This window comes from Cupressus sempervirens, chromosome 9 (assembly GCF_028749045.1).
Source record: "Cupressus sempervirens isolate cs-2001-9-10 chromosome 9, ASM2874904v1, whole genome shotgun sequence".
NCBI classification, from domain to species: Eukaryota; Viridiplantae; Streptophyta; class Pinopsida; order Cupressales; family Cupressaceae; genus Cupressus; species Cupressus sempervirens.
In genome coordinates this window covers 598,293,600-598,309,059 of record NC_143126.1, presented here as the reverse complement: position 1 = coordinate 598,309,059, position 15,460 = coordinate 598,293,600, and the positions used below count along the sequence as shown (strand labels likewise).

The window sequence follows — 15,460 nt, the reverse complement described above, 5'->3', positions numbered from 1 at the left end:
TTTAATTAATATTTAAGGTGGACTCCTTGGCAAATTAGTTTATCACACAACATGGCTCATTTTCTGTAGAATATACTATATATTGTTTACTAAGCATCCAGGGCTCATGCTGAACGTTTTTAATAGATGTAGAGATTTTGACAGTTTGGAATTGCCTTTGATATTTTAGCATTGATTTATTGTGAGGATATTTTTTTATGTAAATTTCATATTTGCTGTCTTTAAATAAATAATTCCTCTTTTGCCAGGCTGATATTATCTGTAGTATGCTGCCAGCAAATGGAAGTCCAATTGTTTTGAGTAATCAAAAAAGATATATGGATGTGTCTATGGATAATGAGTCCTTGAAGCCTTCTAGCAATTTGAATGCTAAAGAGGACATCAAGACACCTGGAAAACCTAGTTGTCTTTATGACAGGATGGTTCCACTTTATCAAAGACTGCTTTCAGCTTTAATTGTTGAGGAAAACTCTGACAAAACAAACAGAAAATTGGATGCTGGACCAGAAGATGACTGTCTTCATTGCACAAATGACTATTCTCCTTGTGGTGATTGTACTCATATTGAAATTGATACTAAAAATGCATATGGCATTCAATCACAAGAGTTGGACCTAGATCAACGAATATTACTGGAACTCCAAACTATTGGACTATTTCAAGAATTGATGGTATATTTTCTAGCTAATTTTTCTCTATCATTGTGTCTTGAAGATTTTTTGTTTCCTTCACAATTTTCTTGTAATGTGCTTCCATTTCCACTATCAGCCAGATCTAGAAAATAGGGGAGATGAGGAAATGAAAATAGAGACGTGTAAGCTTAAGGATGAGCTCGAGCAACAGGTGATTTTAATCAAAATTGCTTCCAGTAAATCAATTTTCTCATTTCTTGCTTTCCTAAAAGTTGTAATGTTTCATCAAATTATAAATGCTGATGGAAAAGTGCATATAGTTAAGTATCCACTAGAAATCCTAGAATCCTCTTGAGAAAGGACACTTTCAGCTTTCAATTTTTAATGTGAATGATTTCGTTCTCCAGGGTATTTTTTTATTTTCCATGTGAAGATCACCCCAATCTGCATGGTTCTCAGGTAGCATTAAACTTGTTTCTTGCAGTGTCAGCAGGAAAATGTCAGGATTTGTATCAAGTGAACACGGAAACATTTATAATCTGTTTATTTTCAAATCATGAAAATTCGTTAGATTCATTATGGATTCTGTAGAACTTGTGAAATGTTGTTTGGGTTTGCCCAAATTAATCTGGACAGAAACCACAAGATTCTCTCACCTCCTAAGAAATTCCACTGCGAGAAACTATAAAACTGCTTTAGAGTTCAACCTTTAGTAGCACATAAAATATTTAGAGAAAGGTATCATATAGAAATGAATATCATTCTTTATTTTTATCTGAGCGAATTATTTCTTTTACAGGGATTGCAAGGCACCAACTCACGTGGTTGTAAAATTGCACAAAACAAAGTAAAAAAGCAAGCTACTCAGAGTTTTGTTGAAGGGACACTAGCTGAGTGTAGAATGTTTGAAGAAACTGGCAGGAGGTGCCTTTCAGATGCATCTTTAGAAGAAGGAATGTTCTCAATATCCTTGAAGGAAAAGGATACAAAGTTACTTGGTGATGCTATCAAGGGTGACACTGCAAAATCACTTTCTGATAGTACACATGCTCTCTCAGATATCAAAGCATCAGGTTTTGTACATACATGTGCTGAGTTTATTCACTTCTTTCTGTTTTGTGGGGAATATTCTCTTTTAGTGCTTGTCATCTTAGTACTAATGACATAAAGTCCTTTGTTAATAGATAATTGATTTAAAGTTACTTTACACTAAAAGCTTTCAGAGTCTTGTTAACCTGGCCTCAGGAACTGTATTATTTGAATGGCCACAGGTAGCGGGTTGAGTCTGAAATTAGTCAATTTGTATAACAATTAAATTCATTCATTCCTTGTTGTGTTTGCAGCTGATCCTATAGTCCCTCCAGGACAATCTTCTCATATTGTTGTACAACATATGCAGAAGCTGGATAATGGAGATTGGGAATTACGTAATACAAGGCAAGGTACAGCTTCTTTTTCAATGCGAACTGTTCTGAAAGGTGAGACATGGTCAACACCTGGGAAAAATATAGAACGTCTACTTGAAGAAGTTAACAAAAGTGGCACTCTAAGGGGTACAGCAGCTGTTGGGACTACTCTACCGAGAGGGGCTAAAAGAAAACGCAGTAAAAGAGACAGAGAGGGCAAGGTGCAGGCCAAAGAGATCATAATCAGATCTGGCTGTACTAGGAATTGTCAACCAGATCTGGCCAATGCAAAGGGTGAGATGAGAAACAAGCTCAAACCAAGGCACGAAACTGCTTGGTTGTCTGCTGCAGAAAATAACCTTCTTGGCAGGCCATCTAAAGAACAAACACCATCATTGGCATCAAGTTATTGGGAAAAAATTAGTGACAAAGTGGTGAAAGTGAATGTTGAAATGCCTGTGTTACAGAATTCCATTGCTGATGATGATACATCCGGTGATAATATCCCCATAGATTTGTCACATTTGCAACTTCCTAGTGCAGAAGACATTGCAAATTGGTTGAACTATGAGGATATTAGCTTGCCAAATGCTGACACTGATTACATGGGTCTTGCTGTACCAAATGATGATGTAGATGGCCTGAACATGTTTTGAGAACAAAATGAAGCTGTGGAGCTACTGTTGTGTATTCTTGAAAACTTGAAACTTTTTAAAGTGGTTCTCGAAGTTGACCACTGATGCAAGTTATCTTTGTTTCGGATGCTTGTATCATATTCAAGTAGTTAAATTCTTTTAAAGATCTCTTGTACAAGTTAGCTTTGCAACTAGGAGCGAAACTGGTTTTTGTCATCACAGGAATTGGTCGCATTGTAACAAAGTAGCAAATTGTTAATGCATTAGCTTTAGTTTGATCTGTACAAGTCAACTCTTCATAATACCTAAGGTTATGACAAGCTTTCCATCGTGGACTTTGCCTTTAAACAAGAATGGGAGGCAAAGTGGATAGGACATTCATTCCATGTCATAAACAATTTTTTTTATCATGCTTTTTGATCTAGCCATCTCTTACAAGCTGAACAATCTGCATGCATTTGAACTCAGTTCTTTAGACTTGAAAATCTTACATTTTCTGTTGTACATCCCTAGCCTTGGTTTCAGAAGTCATGTGCTGCATCTTCTCTATCTGACTTGTTCTATTTAAGACTGAATTTTGTGAGAACTTCATGGGAAATCATCATTTTGTAGTTGCTACAGATGTTAGTTTTGGTACTGGCCTCCATCTTTAGAACAAATCAATAAGGTTGAGGATTAATAAGGTTGATAATTGTTATAATAGTTGGATAATTGATTCACCCCTCCCTTCCCCCCCCTTTCTTAGTTATATTGGTGGACTTTACTTTCTAACAATTGGTATCATAGCCTTAGGTCCTTGAAGATAAAGCTTAATAGCTTTGGGAGATCAATGACGAGTCACTTCAGAAAAAAAAGTCCTAAGTTTGATGGAGTTAACTATGACAGCTGGAAGGAAAAGATGAAGACTCATTTGCTATGTATGGGTCTAGGATATTGGCTTTTCACAAAGAGTGACAAAGCAATTGTGGAAGAAGGCAAGCTTGATTAATGAAGTGAACCAGAAAGAGATTTGTTTGTGTAACATACGAGCCAGAGAAGCACTACCGTCAGCTGTTCCTAAAAATGAATACAATCAGATTTAATCACTATAGACATCTCATAAAATTTAGAAATCTTTAGAATCTACATTTGAAGGAGATAAGCATGCTAAAAGAATGAGATTACAAAATTGGATATGTTTGTTTCAAGAGGCTAAAATGATGGAAGATGAATTTGTTAGAATCTATACTGGTAGAATATCTTAGATTGTTGCAAGAATTAAGTCTTGTGAAGGATCTAAAGTGGAAGATGAGATTGTGTGGAAGATTTTGAAAACTTTGACATCACCATTCAAACGAGTAGCGCAGATGATTGAAATTTTGATGCCCTACATTAAAAAGTTCACCAAGGAGACTTTGCTTGGAATATTGGAAGCAACAAAATCTAGTTGGAGGCAGTTTGGAGAATTGACAAGAGTTGGAAACAACTTTTAGTGCATTAAGTATTTGTCCTTGTTTATCCAGAAGTGCAAGCAGCCATGGAGACTATGCTAGTAGTGGCAGATCCAGATCTGAAGAAGATAGAAAGATTGAAAAAAGTATAGTCTTGCTTGTGAGAAGAGAACCACATGGTAAGAAGTTCTTTAAATGTTGGACTTGTAATGAATTTAGTCATTATGCTTCTAAGTGTCCTAAAAGAGAGAAAACGTATAAGAGAAATTTCAAGCCTAGAAGACCTAGAGATTGCTTGTATGCAATTGAAGATGATGAATCTGAGGAAAGAGTTCAGAGTGAAAGTGATGATGAGCTAGGATTTGGGGCTATATAAGAAGAAAGTTATGAGATTGAAATTAGAGAAGAAAAAGCCCTAGTTTATAAAGTTGAAAATAAATATGATTGGATTATAGATAGTGGATGTTCACATCATATGACTGTTGATATGAATAAATTTTTTAAATTTTGAAATCATGATGGAGTTACTGTTAGAGTTGGTAACAATGTGCCTTGTCATATCACAAGGATATGATCTATTACTCTTGATGGAAAAACTAACATTGATGATATTTATTTTGTTGTTGGTTTGACATAACTTGTTGAGCATTGGACAGTTGGTTGACAAAGGTTATCAATTGAAATTCACAAAGAAGACCGCATTATCAAAGATAAGGATGGTAAGCTGATTTGAACCAGTACAACATCCAAAGGTAATGTGTTTCAATTGAATCCTACTAAGATGACTTCTTTGGTTGCAAAAGTGGATAATAGTTAGTTATGGCATAGAAGGTTCTATCATATAAACTTTGATAACATTGTGAAGGCTAGTAGTACATTTGTAGCCAAAGATTTTCCTATAATTATGAAGCTTGCTATTGTTGTGTGCAATGAATGTATAATGGCTAAGAAGAAGAAGGTTTCCTTTTCCAACAAGAAGTTCATTGCTACAAAGAAGTTGGAGATTGTTCATATAGACTTGAGTGACCCTACCAGAACAAGAGGTTTCTATGGAGAAACGTACTTTATGATTTTTGTTGATGATTTCACTAGAATGATGTGGGTAGCATTTCTTTAAAAAAAAATCTGAAGCATTTGAGAAGTTCAAGATATTTAAGAATAGAGTTGAGAATGAATTTGGAGTAAAGATTAAATGTTTGATATTAGATAGAGGTGGAGAGTTTACTTCTAGAGAGTTTAACATGTTTTATGAATAAAATGGAATTAAGAGACAATTATCGTCACCTAAGACCCATGAGCAAATTGGGATAGCAAAAAGGAGGAACAGATTTGTATCAGAGGCAACAAGTCCAATGATGTATCCAAAAAAATTTGAAGGGAAGCAGTTAATACAACAATATACACCATGAATAGAGTACATATCAAAAACGGTACAAACAAGACTCCTTATGAATTGTGGTTTGGTCATACACCTTTAATGAATAGAATTTTTGGAAGTGTTACATAAAAAGAGATGATGATATTGGTAAGTTTGATCCAAGAAGCAATGAAGGTATGTTTGTTGGTTATTCATTGAAAGAAAAGCTTATAGATGTTTTAATCATACAAACTAAGATAATTGTTGTGTGTGCAAATCTAAAAGTGGATGAAAAGTTTGGAGTTAAAGAAATGATGATAGATTATAATTCTAATGAGGAAGAAGATAATCCTAGATTTGTTAGAGAGACTATTGAATTTTTCTTAAGTTGAATGTAAGAGCGCAAATGGGGCATGCAAGGATGATCATTGGATTTAAGCAATGAAGGAAGAACTTGATCCAATTGTGAAGAACAAGACATGAGAATTGGTTCTCAGGCCTAAAGACAAGAATGTTATAGGAACTAAATGGGTATACGGAAACAAGATGAATGAATCAGGTGAAGTTGTGAGGAACAAAGCTAGATTGGTATGTAAAGGATATTCATAGCACAAAGACATAGATTATAAATAAACATTTTTCCCTATAGTCAGAATGGAAGCAGTAAGAATGTTCTTGGGTTATGCAACAAATATTTTTTTTAAAGTGTATTAGATGAATATCAAGTTAGCCTTTTTGAATGGAGAACTTGAAGAAGATGTCTACATTGAGTAGCCTGAAGGATTTCTTTTGACAGAAGAAAATGATATGGTATGTAGATTGAAGAAAGCAGTGTATAAACTAAAGCAAGCACCTAGAACCTGGTATGCAAGATTGGATAAGTATTTGACAAAACTTGTATTTGTGAAAGGTATGGCAGATAGTAATCTATATTTGAAAGAAATTAAATATTATTTGTTGATCATTGTGATATTTTTTGATGACATAATCTTTGGAGGTAATGATGAAGCATGTCATAAATTTGTTGAAGAAATGAAGAATGAATTTGAGATGAGTATGATTGGTGAGATGAAGTTTTTCTTGGGTTTACAGATTGTACAAAATAATGATGGTATTTTCATATCAAAAGCTAAGCATTTGAAAGACTTGTTCAAAATATTTGGCTTGGAGAGTTGTAAGCCTATTGGTACACCTATTGTAACTAGTCACAAGTTATCTAGCAAAGATGAGACACATATCATTGAGAAGAAGAAGTATAGATCAATGATTGGAAGTTTGCAATATTTGACTCACAACAAACAAGATATAACAAATGCAGTTGGGATAGTAGTACGATTTCAAGTTGATCCTAAGGAATCTCATTATGTAGCATTAAACAAGATATTTAGATATTTGAAGGTTACACCTGATTATGGATTATGGTATAATAGATCAAGTGATTTCACTTTATGTGCTTATACTGATGTGGATTGGGCAAGCAGTATGGATGACTAAAAGATCACTAATGGTGGAGCATTTATTCTTTGAGAAAGATTGGTTTCTTGGCTAAGCAAAAAATACGATTGCATCTCATAGAGGATAGTTGAAGCATGGTATGTGGCAGTAGCAAACAATTGTAATCAAATTATGTGGATGAAGAAGATGCTAAAAGATATTGGGATAGAGTTTTCAAAATCTATTATCATACATTGTGATAACACAAGTACAACAAGTATGTCCAAGAATCATGTATTGCATTTTAAGACTAAAGATATATCTATTAAGTATCATGTTTTGAGATAGAAAGTTGCATAAATAGAAATTAGATTGGAGTATGTCAGTACAAAGGATTAGATTGTAGATATCTTTATGAAGCCTCTTCCTAAAGATACATTTGAGTACTTGCAAGGTATGTTTGGGGTTATGCCCCTGCTTACTCTTGAGTAGATGATGTAGAGGTTGCATTAGTCTAGTGGTACATAACACTATCATTTGACTAGAGTGAATGTTGATGCTTTTTGTATGGGGAGTATTTGAGATGAGTAGAGTCATCTATGACTCTTGGTAATTGGTCTAAAATAATTTCTTTGGACACTTGAGCTGATTGAAGAATTGGAGCAAATGATTGACCTAATGAAGCCTTTATCATTGATGTCAATGGGGGAGAATATGCATGAAAAACATCTCTATGTATGAATGGGGGAGATATTGATATCTCCTATGTATAAGATTTCAATGGGAAGATACATTGAACATGGGAGAAGTTGAGAGTTGTTTAATATGAAAAATTGATGTCGATCCCAAAGAAAGATATATTAAATAGAGTAGTGTTCTAGTGAGGCTCAGATTTGATTGATGAAGATGATTTGAAAAGATGAGAACAACAACAATAGCAACATAATGTTGTTGGTATTCTTAGAACTTAGATTTTTTTCATCTATGTTGCCATCAATGCCAAAGGGGGTGTTGTTATCATGAATGTTGATATTATCCCTTTGGGGGAGTATCCCAAGCATTGCCAGAGCATGTTCAGATTGTTAACATGATTGACATGTTGCACTCATTATTGTGTTTGTCATTGATGTCAACATAGCATTAATTGTGTGAAGACTGACAGAGTAGAAGATAGAGAATGAGGTCGTACAGGTAGAGGTTTGATGGCTAGATCAAGCATTGTTAAGGACATATTCTAAACTATGTCATGATGACGAGGTTAAGTTCACATCAAGTAAGGAGAAGATATGTAGAAGATATACTTGATATACAAAGAGCAATATACATACAAAGTATCTAAGAAGTAGTTTCTAGTGATTGATTATGTATCATTATTGAGATAGAATCATGATATGTGAAGTTAAATTGTGATAGAAGACATTCTGATGATGATGTTAGTGAGTGCACAAGGTCTAGAGTCGCATGTGTGAAAAATTGAAACGACTGTGAGCTGACAATGTTGTGTAATTGTAATATAATTAAGTATCTTGATGTGGTCCAATTATAATTAATTAGGAAAGCCTCAAGGCTGACTCAAGGAGTTGTTTTGATGACACAGTATAAAGGAAGGCATTTTCCTTGATTGTAAGTATGCATTGTCATCATGATAGAGTGAGAAAGAGAAGAGTATTTGGTAAATGTGAGTAAGTGATCCAAGAGATTATTGGATGCAAAGTTGGTGATCTAGTATCAAGATCAAGAGTAGAAGTCTAGTTGACAAGACAGAGGAAGAGGAAGAACAAGTACAATTTATTCTATTATTTTGTCGCACAAGGAGTAATATGAAGATCAGTTGCACAATTAGTTTAGTGATCTTGCCCCTGAAGCTATTTAGACAGTTGGTTCATCTACATTCTACAAATCCTAATAGTGTTGGAATCTCCTAACAAGGATTTGAAGTATCCTAATAGAAACTGATATGTATTGAATTTATTTCGTTGGATCTTAACAGGGTCCATCCTCTAACAAGGAATATTATATTAGCACATCATTTTGTGGGTACCATCCTCACTGAGGTTTTCCCTCTAATCATGGGTTTCCCTAGTTAACATATATGGTGTTATTGTGTACGAGTATTTTGTTATGGTTGCTTATTTCTCATATGATTAAGTATTAATATAGTTGATAATTGTTATAATAGTTGGATAACTAATTCAAACCCCTCACCCCCTCAGTTATATTGGTGGATTTTACATTCTAACATAAACATAGTGGAGGAATGAAAGGACACTTTGATCGAGATAAGACAATTTCCATTATCAGTGAACATTATTTTTTGCCTTAATTTTCACAGGATGTGAAGAATTTATGGGCGGAGTTGTCTAGTGTGTCAGATAGCTAAAGGAGTGAGTCAAAATACTGGACTCTATCAGCCATTGCATGTTTCATCAAATCCTTGGGAAGACATAAGTATGTATTTTGTTCATGGTTTGTCAATGACACAAAGAGGAAAAGATTCAATATTTGTGGTGGTTGATAGGTATTTGAAGATGACTCATTTAATTCTTTTCCACAAGACCTATGATGTTGTTTACATTGCAAATTTACTTTTTAAAGAGGTGGTGAGGTTACATGGTCTTCCAAAGAGTATTGTTTTAGTTCGAGATACAAAGTTTGTTGGGTACTTTTGGAGAACCTTATGGAAGAAGTTGAAGACAAAGTTAAAGTTAAATTCTAAACGTCACCCCTAAATTGAAGGGTGAATTGAAGTAGTGAATAAAAGTCTAGGTAATCTATTGAGGTGTTTAGTAGGGGATAAGCCCAAGGAATGGGATTTGATTATACCATTGGCATAATTCTCTTACAATAATTCTATGAACAAGAGTGTTGGTAGGTCACCATTCCAAATTGTGTATGTGAGTAGTTCAAGGACTGCACCAAAGTTGAGGAAGATGGAGCAAGGAGCCATAACTACTGTTGAGGCACATAACTTTGTTGAATATTTCAATAACTTGCATGAGGAAGTGTGTGAGCATATCATCAAGATGAAAATGCAGTATAAGGTTAGGGTAAATCAAAAGGGGAAACATAAAGGAGTTCCAAGTTGGAGATTTTGTTATTGTGTATTTGAGAAAAAGGACAATTTCCAGTGGGCACTTACAACAAGCTAAAAGAAAGAAATTTGTTTCCTATAAGATTTTAAAGAATCATGATTCAGAAAGTGGAGTTGTTGGATTGAATCGACATTTCTCTTTTTTTCAATATTGTAGATTTGATAGAATATCATGAATATGGTATAGAGGAGGAACCAATAGCTAAATAATGGCCAATTCCTACCTCTAAGAAGGAGGAGATTCAAGAAATCTTGGAAAACCACGTAAGGAGTACTACAAATAGACACTATGAGGAGTATCTTTTGAAGTGGAAAGGATGACTCATAGAAGACTCAACCTAGTTGTCTAAGGTAGAGGTTGATTGCTTGGGTTTTCCTCATCCAGCTCAAACATGACTAGATCACATTTCAAACAACTCTAGGTGTCTAATGCAATTCTATCCAATGGTGTAAGGGAAATCCTTTGTCACCCAAAAATATGTTTAGTGATAGTTTTATGTAATGTGTTTGTATTTATGGATACCCATTTGGGCCAAATAGTGATTATGACTCTCATATTTCTAGGTTTTTGGTATTTTTTTTTTGCACCTTAGGATAAGTGCAAGTGTAGAAAATGGGTTATTTCTTATACATTCATAATTATCAAGAGTTATGGGGTGTAAGTTGGAGATATGATTGGAACTAAGATTTCAAGTGCTCTAGAAAAAAAATCAGGTCAAAAGTTTTTGCAAGTTGAAAGCTATTATAATTTTAAGCTTCCCTGAGAGCCGCTAAAAATTCTTTGTAGTCCAATTTGAGGCACTAAACAACCTTGTAAGGTCCCATAAAGTGGGGGGCACACAAAGTTTCTCAAATGACTATAGTGCTCTAAGAGAACTTTCCAAAAATGTAAATAGTTTGTCAATTGAAGTCTCAAATGAAAAGTTATGTCTCTAGGAAGTTGGAATACCTTTTCTAGAATCTTGTAATGTTGCACCGACTTCTAACTTGAATTCTACAACCTATTTTTGTTGTGGCCACCAAATGGTACAATATAAAATGTATTCCTAATCCTAAACCTAAAATAGGCTATTTAGGCCCATTCTTGAGGTTTAAAAGTTTTTTTTTTTTTTTTTTAATAGAGTTTGGGAGAAGGTACCGTGGGAAGGGTTTTTCTCTAGAATCTAATAAAATTATAGCCCATAAGACATGTAGCAGAGCCTATTGTTATTTGAATATATATAATAGCTTCTTAATATAGATAATAAATTTTTCCTTTCCTATTGTATTCATTTGTCTTGAGTTGTTCCCTCATCAGGGCTTAAAAATTTAAGCCCCAAAATTTATGTGAGCTAGTGGTCATGAATTTTTTTATTGAGAATATTCAATTCATGTGAGTAAAAAAACATAAAAAATAGAAAAATCAATTGGTACAAATGAACTCCCTCTAAGTAATCAATTTATCATTCTTGAATGATCTCCCTCTTTGAAGATAATCTATCCCATATTGCAATATCTTCCTCAAGTATTTTGTGCAATCAATCTCTCCCTCTTTCTTTATTATATTTCTATTCAATCTTTCCCTCTTTGACAACAATGCCAAAGACACTATCTCTTTACTTCATACATCTTGATTATGTAGGTAATTGCATGTTAGGTCTCAATTCTTCATCTGTCACCTTCATATGACTAATCTTTTATGTTGTTCTTCTTCTTCACCACTACCTTAGTCAACTCCCAAAGTAGAACTATCTACATCAATGTGTAATATAGGTTGTTCAACACATTTGATGCAATTATTCTCTGATAGAAACTTTTTTTAGGGGAATCACCCCTAGTTTAGCTCTAAGATATTCATGAGCATCCTTAGGTAAAGCTTAAGTGAATATGTTAGCAATTTGCTCTTTTATATTCACATATTCTAATTTCATTTCTTTGTCTTAAGCTAGCTCTCTCAAGTAATAATACTTTATAGAAATGTGTTTTTTCTTTGTGTGCATAACATGGTTCTTTGATATATTAATAGGACTTGTGTTATCAGAATAGATAATCACTGGATCCGTAATTTCTTCCTTCATACCTTTCAACAATTTCTTGATCCACATAATATTTGAACAATTTATAGTTGCTGCCACATACTTGGCTTCAATAGTTGATTAGGAAATGTAGTTCTACTTCTTGCTTGTCTTGAAACTAGTCTCTTTCCTAGAAATAATTCACCAACACTTGTGCTCTTTCTTTCATCAACATTTCTTGCCCAATCAGAATTAGTAAATACCTTTAGTTAAAACCTATCATTCTTATTGTAATATAATCCATAGACTTCTGTTCCTTTTAGATATCTTAGTATACTCTTTAATATTATCATGTGATTGTCCTTAGGACTTGCTAAAAATATAACAACTATCCCAAAAACTAATGGAGTATCTGGTCTGCTATGAAAAAAAATTGCATTTTGCCAATCATGATCTATATTGTGTCCGGTTCACATCAGCATAATTGTCATTCTTAGATAGTTTGTGTCTAGTAATCATAGGTGTACCCAATGGTTTAAAGTCTTCCATCCCAAAAAGTTTTTAATATCTCCTTGATATATTTTAACTGTGTAATGAAGATACATTGCTTCATTTGATATACTTGTAAACCAACAAAGAATTTGATCTCAACAAACATTAACATTTTAAATTCCTTCTTCATTTCATCAAAAAAAGTTTTGCATAATGCTTGCTTTCCTCCAAATATGATATCATCCATAAAAATTTCATATAACAATACCTCATTGTTCTTTCCAGTCTTTAAATATAGATTGATGTTATCATTTGTCCTTGTAAAACCAATCTTTACCAAATAATTATGAAGTCTTTCATACCATGCTCTTAGGGCTTATTTCAAACCATATAAAGCTTTATGTAACTTGCATACCATGTTCTTCTTGTCAGGGTCCATAAACCCTTTAGGCTATTGTATTTATACTTCTTCTAGTATTCCATTCAAAAATGCAGATTTGACATCCATTTGATATACATTGAATCCTTTATAAGTAGAATATGCAAGTATAGATTTGTGTCCTTCTAATCTTGCTACAAGTGAAATTTTTTCCCTATAGTCAACATCTTCCTCTCATGCATATCCTTTGCATACCATTCTAGCTTTATTCCTTATAACTTCACCTTTCTCATTCAACTTGTTTCTGAATATTCACTTTGTTCAAATAACATTTTTGTCTTTAGGTTTGGGTACTAGAGACCAAGTTTTTTTCTTTTCAATTTTTTTAATTTCTTCATTCATAGCTTATATCCAGTCTTCATTCCACACAGCATATTTCATAGATTTGGGCTCAAACTCACAAAGTAAACATGTATTACTTCATAGTCTTTTTCTTGTCATAACACCAAACTCTTTATCTCCAATGATTTGTTCAAGTGCTTGATGTCTTCTGGCATATTTCGCTAACACAAACTCTTTTCTTCTTTTTTCTTCAATAGATTCATTTTGAAAAATAATCTCAAACTCGTCATCTCTTCCTTGCATAGGTTTAGATTTAGTTTATGTGTGATTGACATTGTCTTCCTATTGTTCAACTTCCTCTATTTGTGACTCAACATCATCTATCTATTGCTCAACACCTACATTCCATTTCTTGACAACTAGTTATTATAACTCAGTATTCCTAGTTTGCTAAGGATCTACAACTTTGATTTCTTGTTCAGGTGGACTGCTTGGAGCACTTCCATTCACATATATGAATGAACTGTAATATTTAGGTTATGTCTTACATTCAACTTCATTTTTCTCTATAAATTCATCAATTATTACATTTGCACTTTCCACAACTTTGTTAATGTTAGAATTCAAATGCTTATAAGCTTTACACTTTGTAGAATATCCTAAGAATATGCCTTCATCACTTTTAGCATCAAGTTTTCCATTTCTATTGTCTTTTAAGTATGTAACATTTTCTTCCAAAGACTTTGAAATATTTTAAATGAGGTGCATAACCATACCATAATTCAAAAGGTGTAGTATTTGTACCTTTCTTGACTTGCACTTTGTTCAGAGTATAAATAGTTTTACTTACAACTTCTCTTCAATATTTCTATGACACATTTATTTCCATCATTGGTGTTCCAGCACAATCCATGATTGATATATTCTTTCTTTCAGCTATTCCATTCTAAGGAGGGCTCCTAGGTGCAAACATCTGCCTTTTGAATCCTCTGTCATTGTAGAATATGTTGAACTCATTGGAAATGAATTCATCACCTCTATTAGATCTCAAGCACTTCAAAATATTCCCCGTCTCCTTCTCAACTATAGCCAAAAACCACTTAAATATCTTAAAAGCATCATATTTTTCGTTAAGAAATATCAAAATCATCATTCTAGAGTATTCATCTACAAATAAAATGATGTATTTGTCTCCATAGTAGCTTTGAACTCCAATACATCCACATAAGTCGGTATGAACCAATTCCAAAATGTCATCAGATGAATATATTTTTCTCTTGAAACTAGACTGTCATTTTTCCCAATTGACATTGTTTACACACAACATTGTTAAGTTTCTTCAGTTTAGGAAATCCTCTTACTCTTTTCATTTTACAAATGTTAACAAAATTGTTAAAATTTACATGACATAACCTTTTGTTTATAACCAAATATCTTCATATTGTGCAATAAAGCATGTCTCATTAGATAAATCTAGGTAGAACAACTTACCTCGTGTTTGGTCACCACTTTCAATCAGTTTACCATCATCATCAAATATTTTGGCCTTTCTATAATAGAATTCAAGTTTGTAACCTGAATTTTTTAACTATGAAATACTCAACAAATTATAGTTAAGTCCTTCAACCTAGTAATATTGACATATTTAATTTTATTAGTTAGTTAAATTGTCCATTTACCTCTTACAAGACATGGAATATCATTACCAAAATTTACACATCCACCTTTGTATGGTCTAATGTCCTCAAATTGACTTTTATCATTAGTCATGTGATTAGAGCAACCACTATCAATTATCCATCTATCACTTTTGTTTACATAAGAAATTGAAGTAGTTTTCTCATCTTCATAAGAATCTTCTTTCATGAAAACATATACTACTTCCTCATTATTACTTTTAGACTCATTATCAATTTCTTCTTTAGCAATATAACAAGATTTCTTATCTTTGTCCTTGTAGTTCTTGCTTTTCTTGAAGTCTTCATCATATCTTCTTCCTTTTTACTTGCTCTCATCCTTGTCTTATGAATTAGAACTCATTGTAGCAATATGATTAGCCTTGTTGCATGAAAATAGATTATAGGAAGCTTACCTTTGTATTTTCCTTTGCCTCTTCCAAATATCCTAGCTATCATTGCCTCAAGTTCATCAATTTCATCATTAGAAGTATCACTATCATTTTTCACATATTTTTCTTTTTCCTTTCTTGCTAAGAACCAATTGTGATTTAAAAGAATATTCAATAGTAGTATAGTGTAATTATGAATA

At 33.2% G+C, this 15,460-nt stretch overlaps 1 protein-coding gene across 2 annotated transcripts; it reads left to right on the top strand.

Annotated features, from left to right (window-relative positions):
* Nucleotides 1-256: 256 nt before the first annotated feature.
* LOC149540100 (uncharacterized) lies at nt 257-3,083 on the top strand. 2 transcript variants are annotated; one of them, XM_089801299.1, is made up of 4 exons: nt 257-671; nt 769-843; nt 1,432-1,705; nt 1,976-3,083. In XM_089801299.1, exons 1-4 carry the CDS (start codon nt 267-269, stop codon nt 2,692-2,694), a joined length of 1,473 nt encoding a protein of 490 aa, XP_089657425.1. In that variant the 5' UTR covers nt 257-266; the 3' UTR covers nt 2,695-3,083. The 2 variants fall into 2 exon arrangements, with proteins under 2 accessions (XP_089657425.1, XP_089657426.1); XM_089801300.1 differs by having other exon boundaries at nt 562-671; nt 773-843.
* The last annotated feature ends 12,377 nt before the right edge of the window (nt 3,084-15,460 follow it).

Coding starts and splice junctions, on each gene's coding strand:
- LOC149540100 (XM_089801299.1), top strand. CDS start 267: ATGCTGCCAGCAAATGGAAGTCCAATTGTTTTGAGTAATCAAAAAAGA. Junction 672..768: donor GACTATTTCAAGAATTGATG/GTATATTTTCTA, acceptor TTCCACTATCAG/CCAGATCTAGAAAATAGGGG. Junction 1,706..1,975: donor CTCAGATATCAAAGCATCAG/GTTTTGTACATA, acceptor TTGTGTTTGCAG/CTGATCCTATAGTCCCTCCA.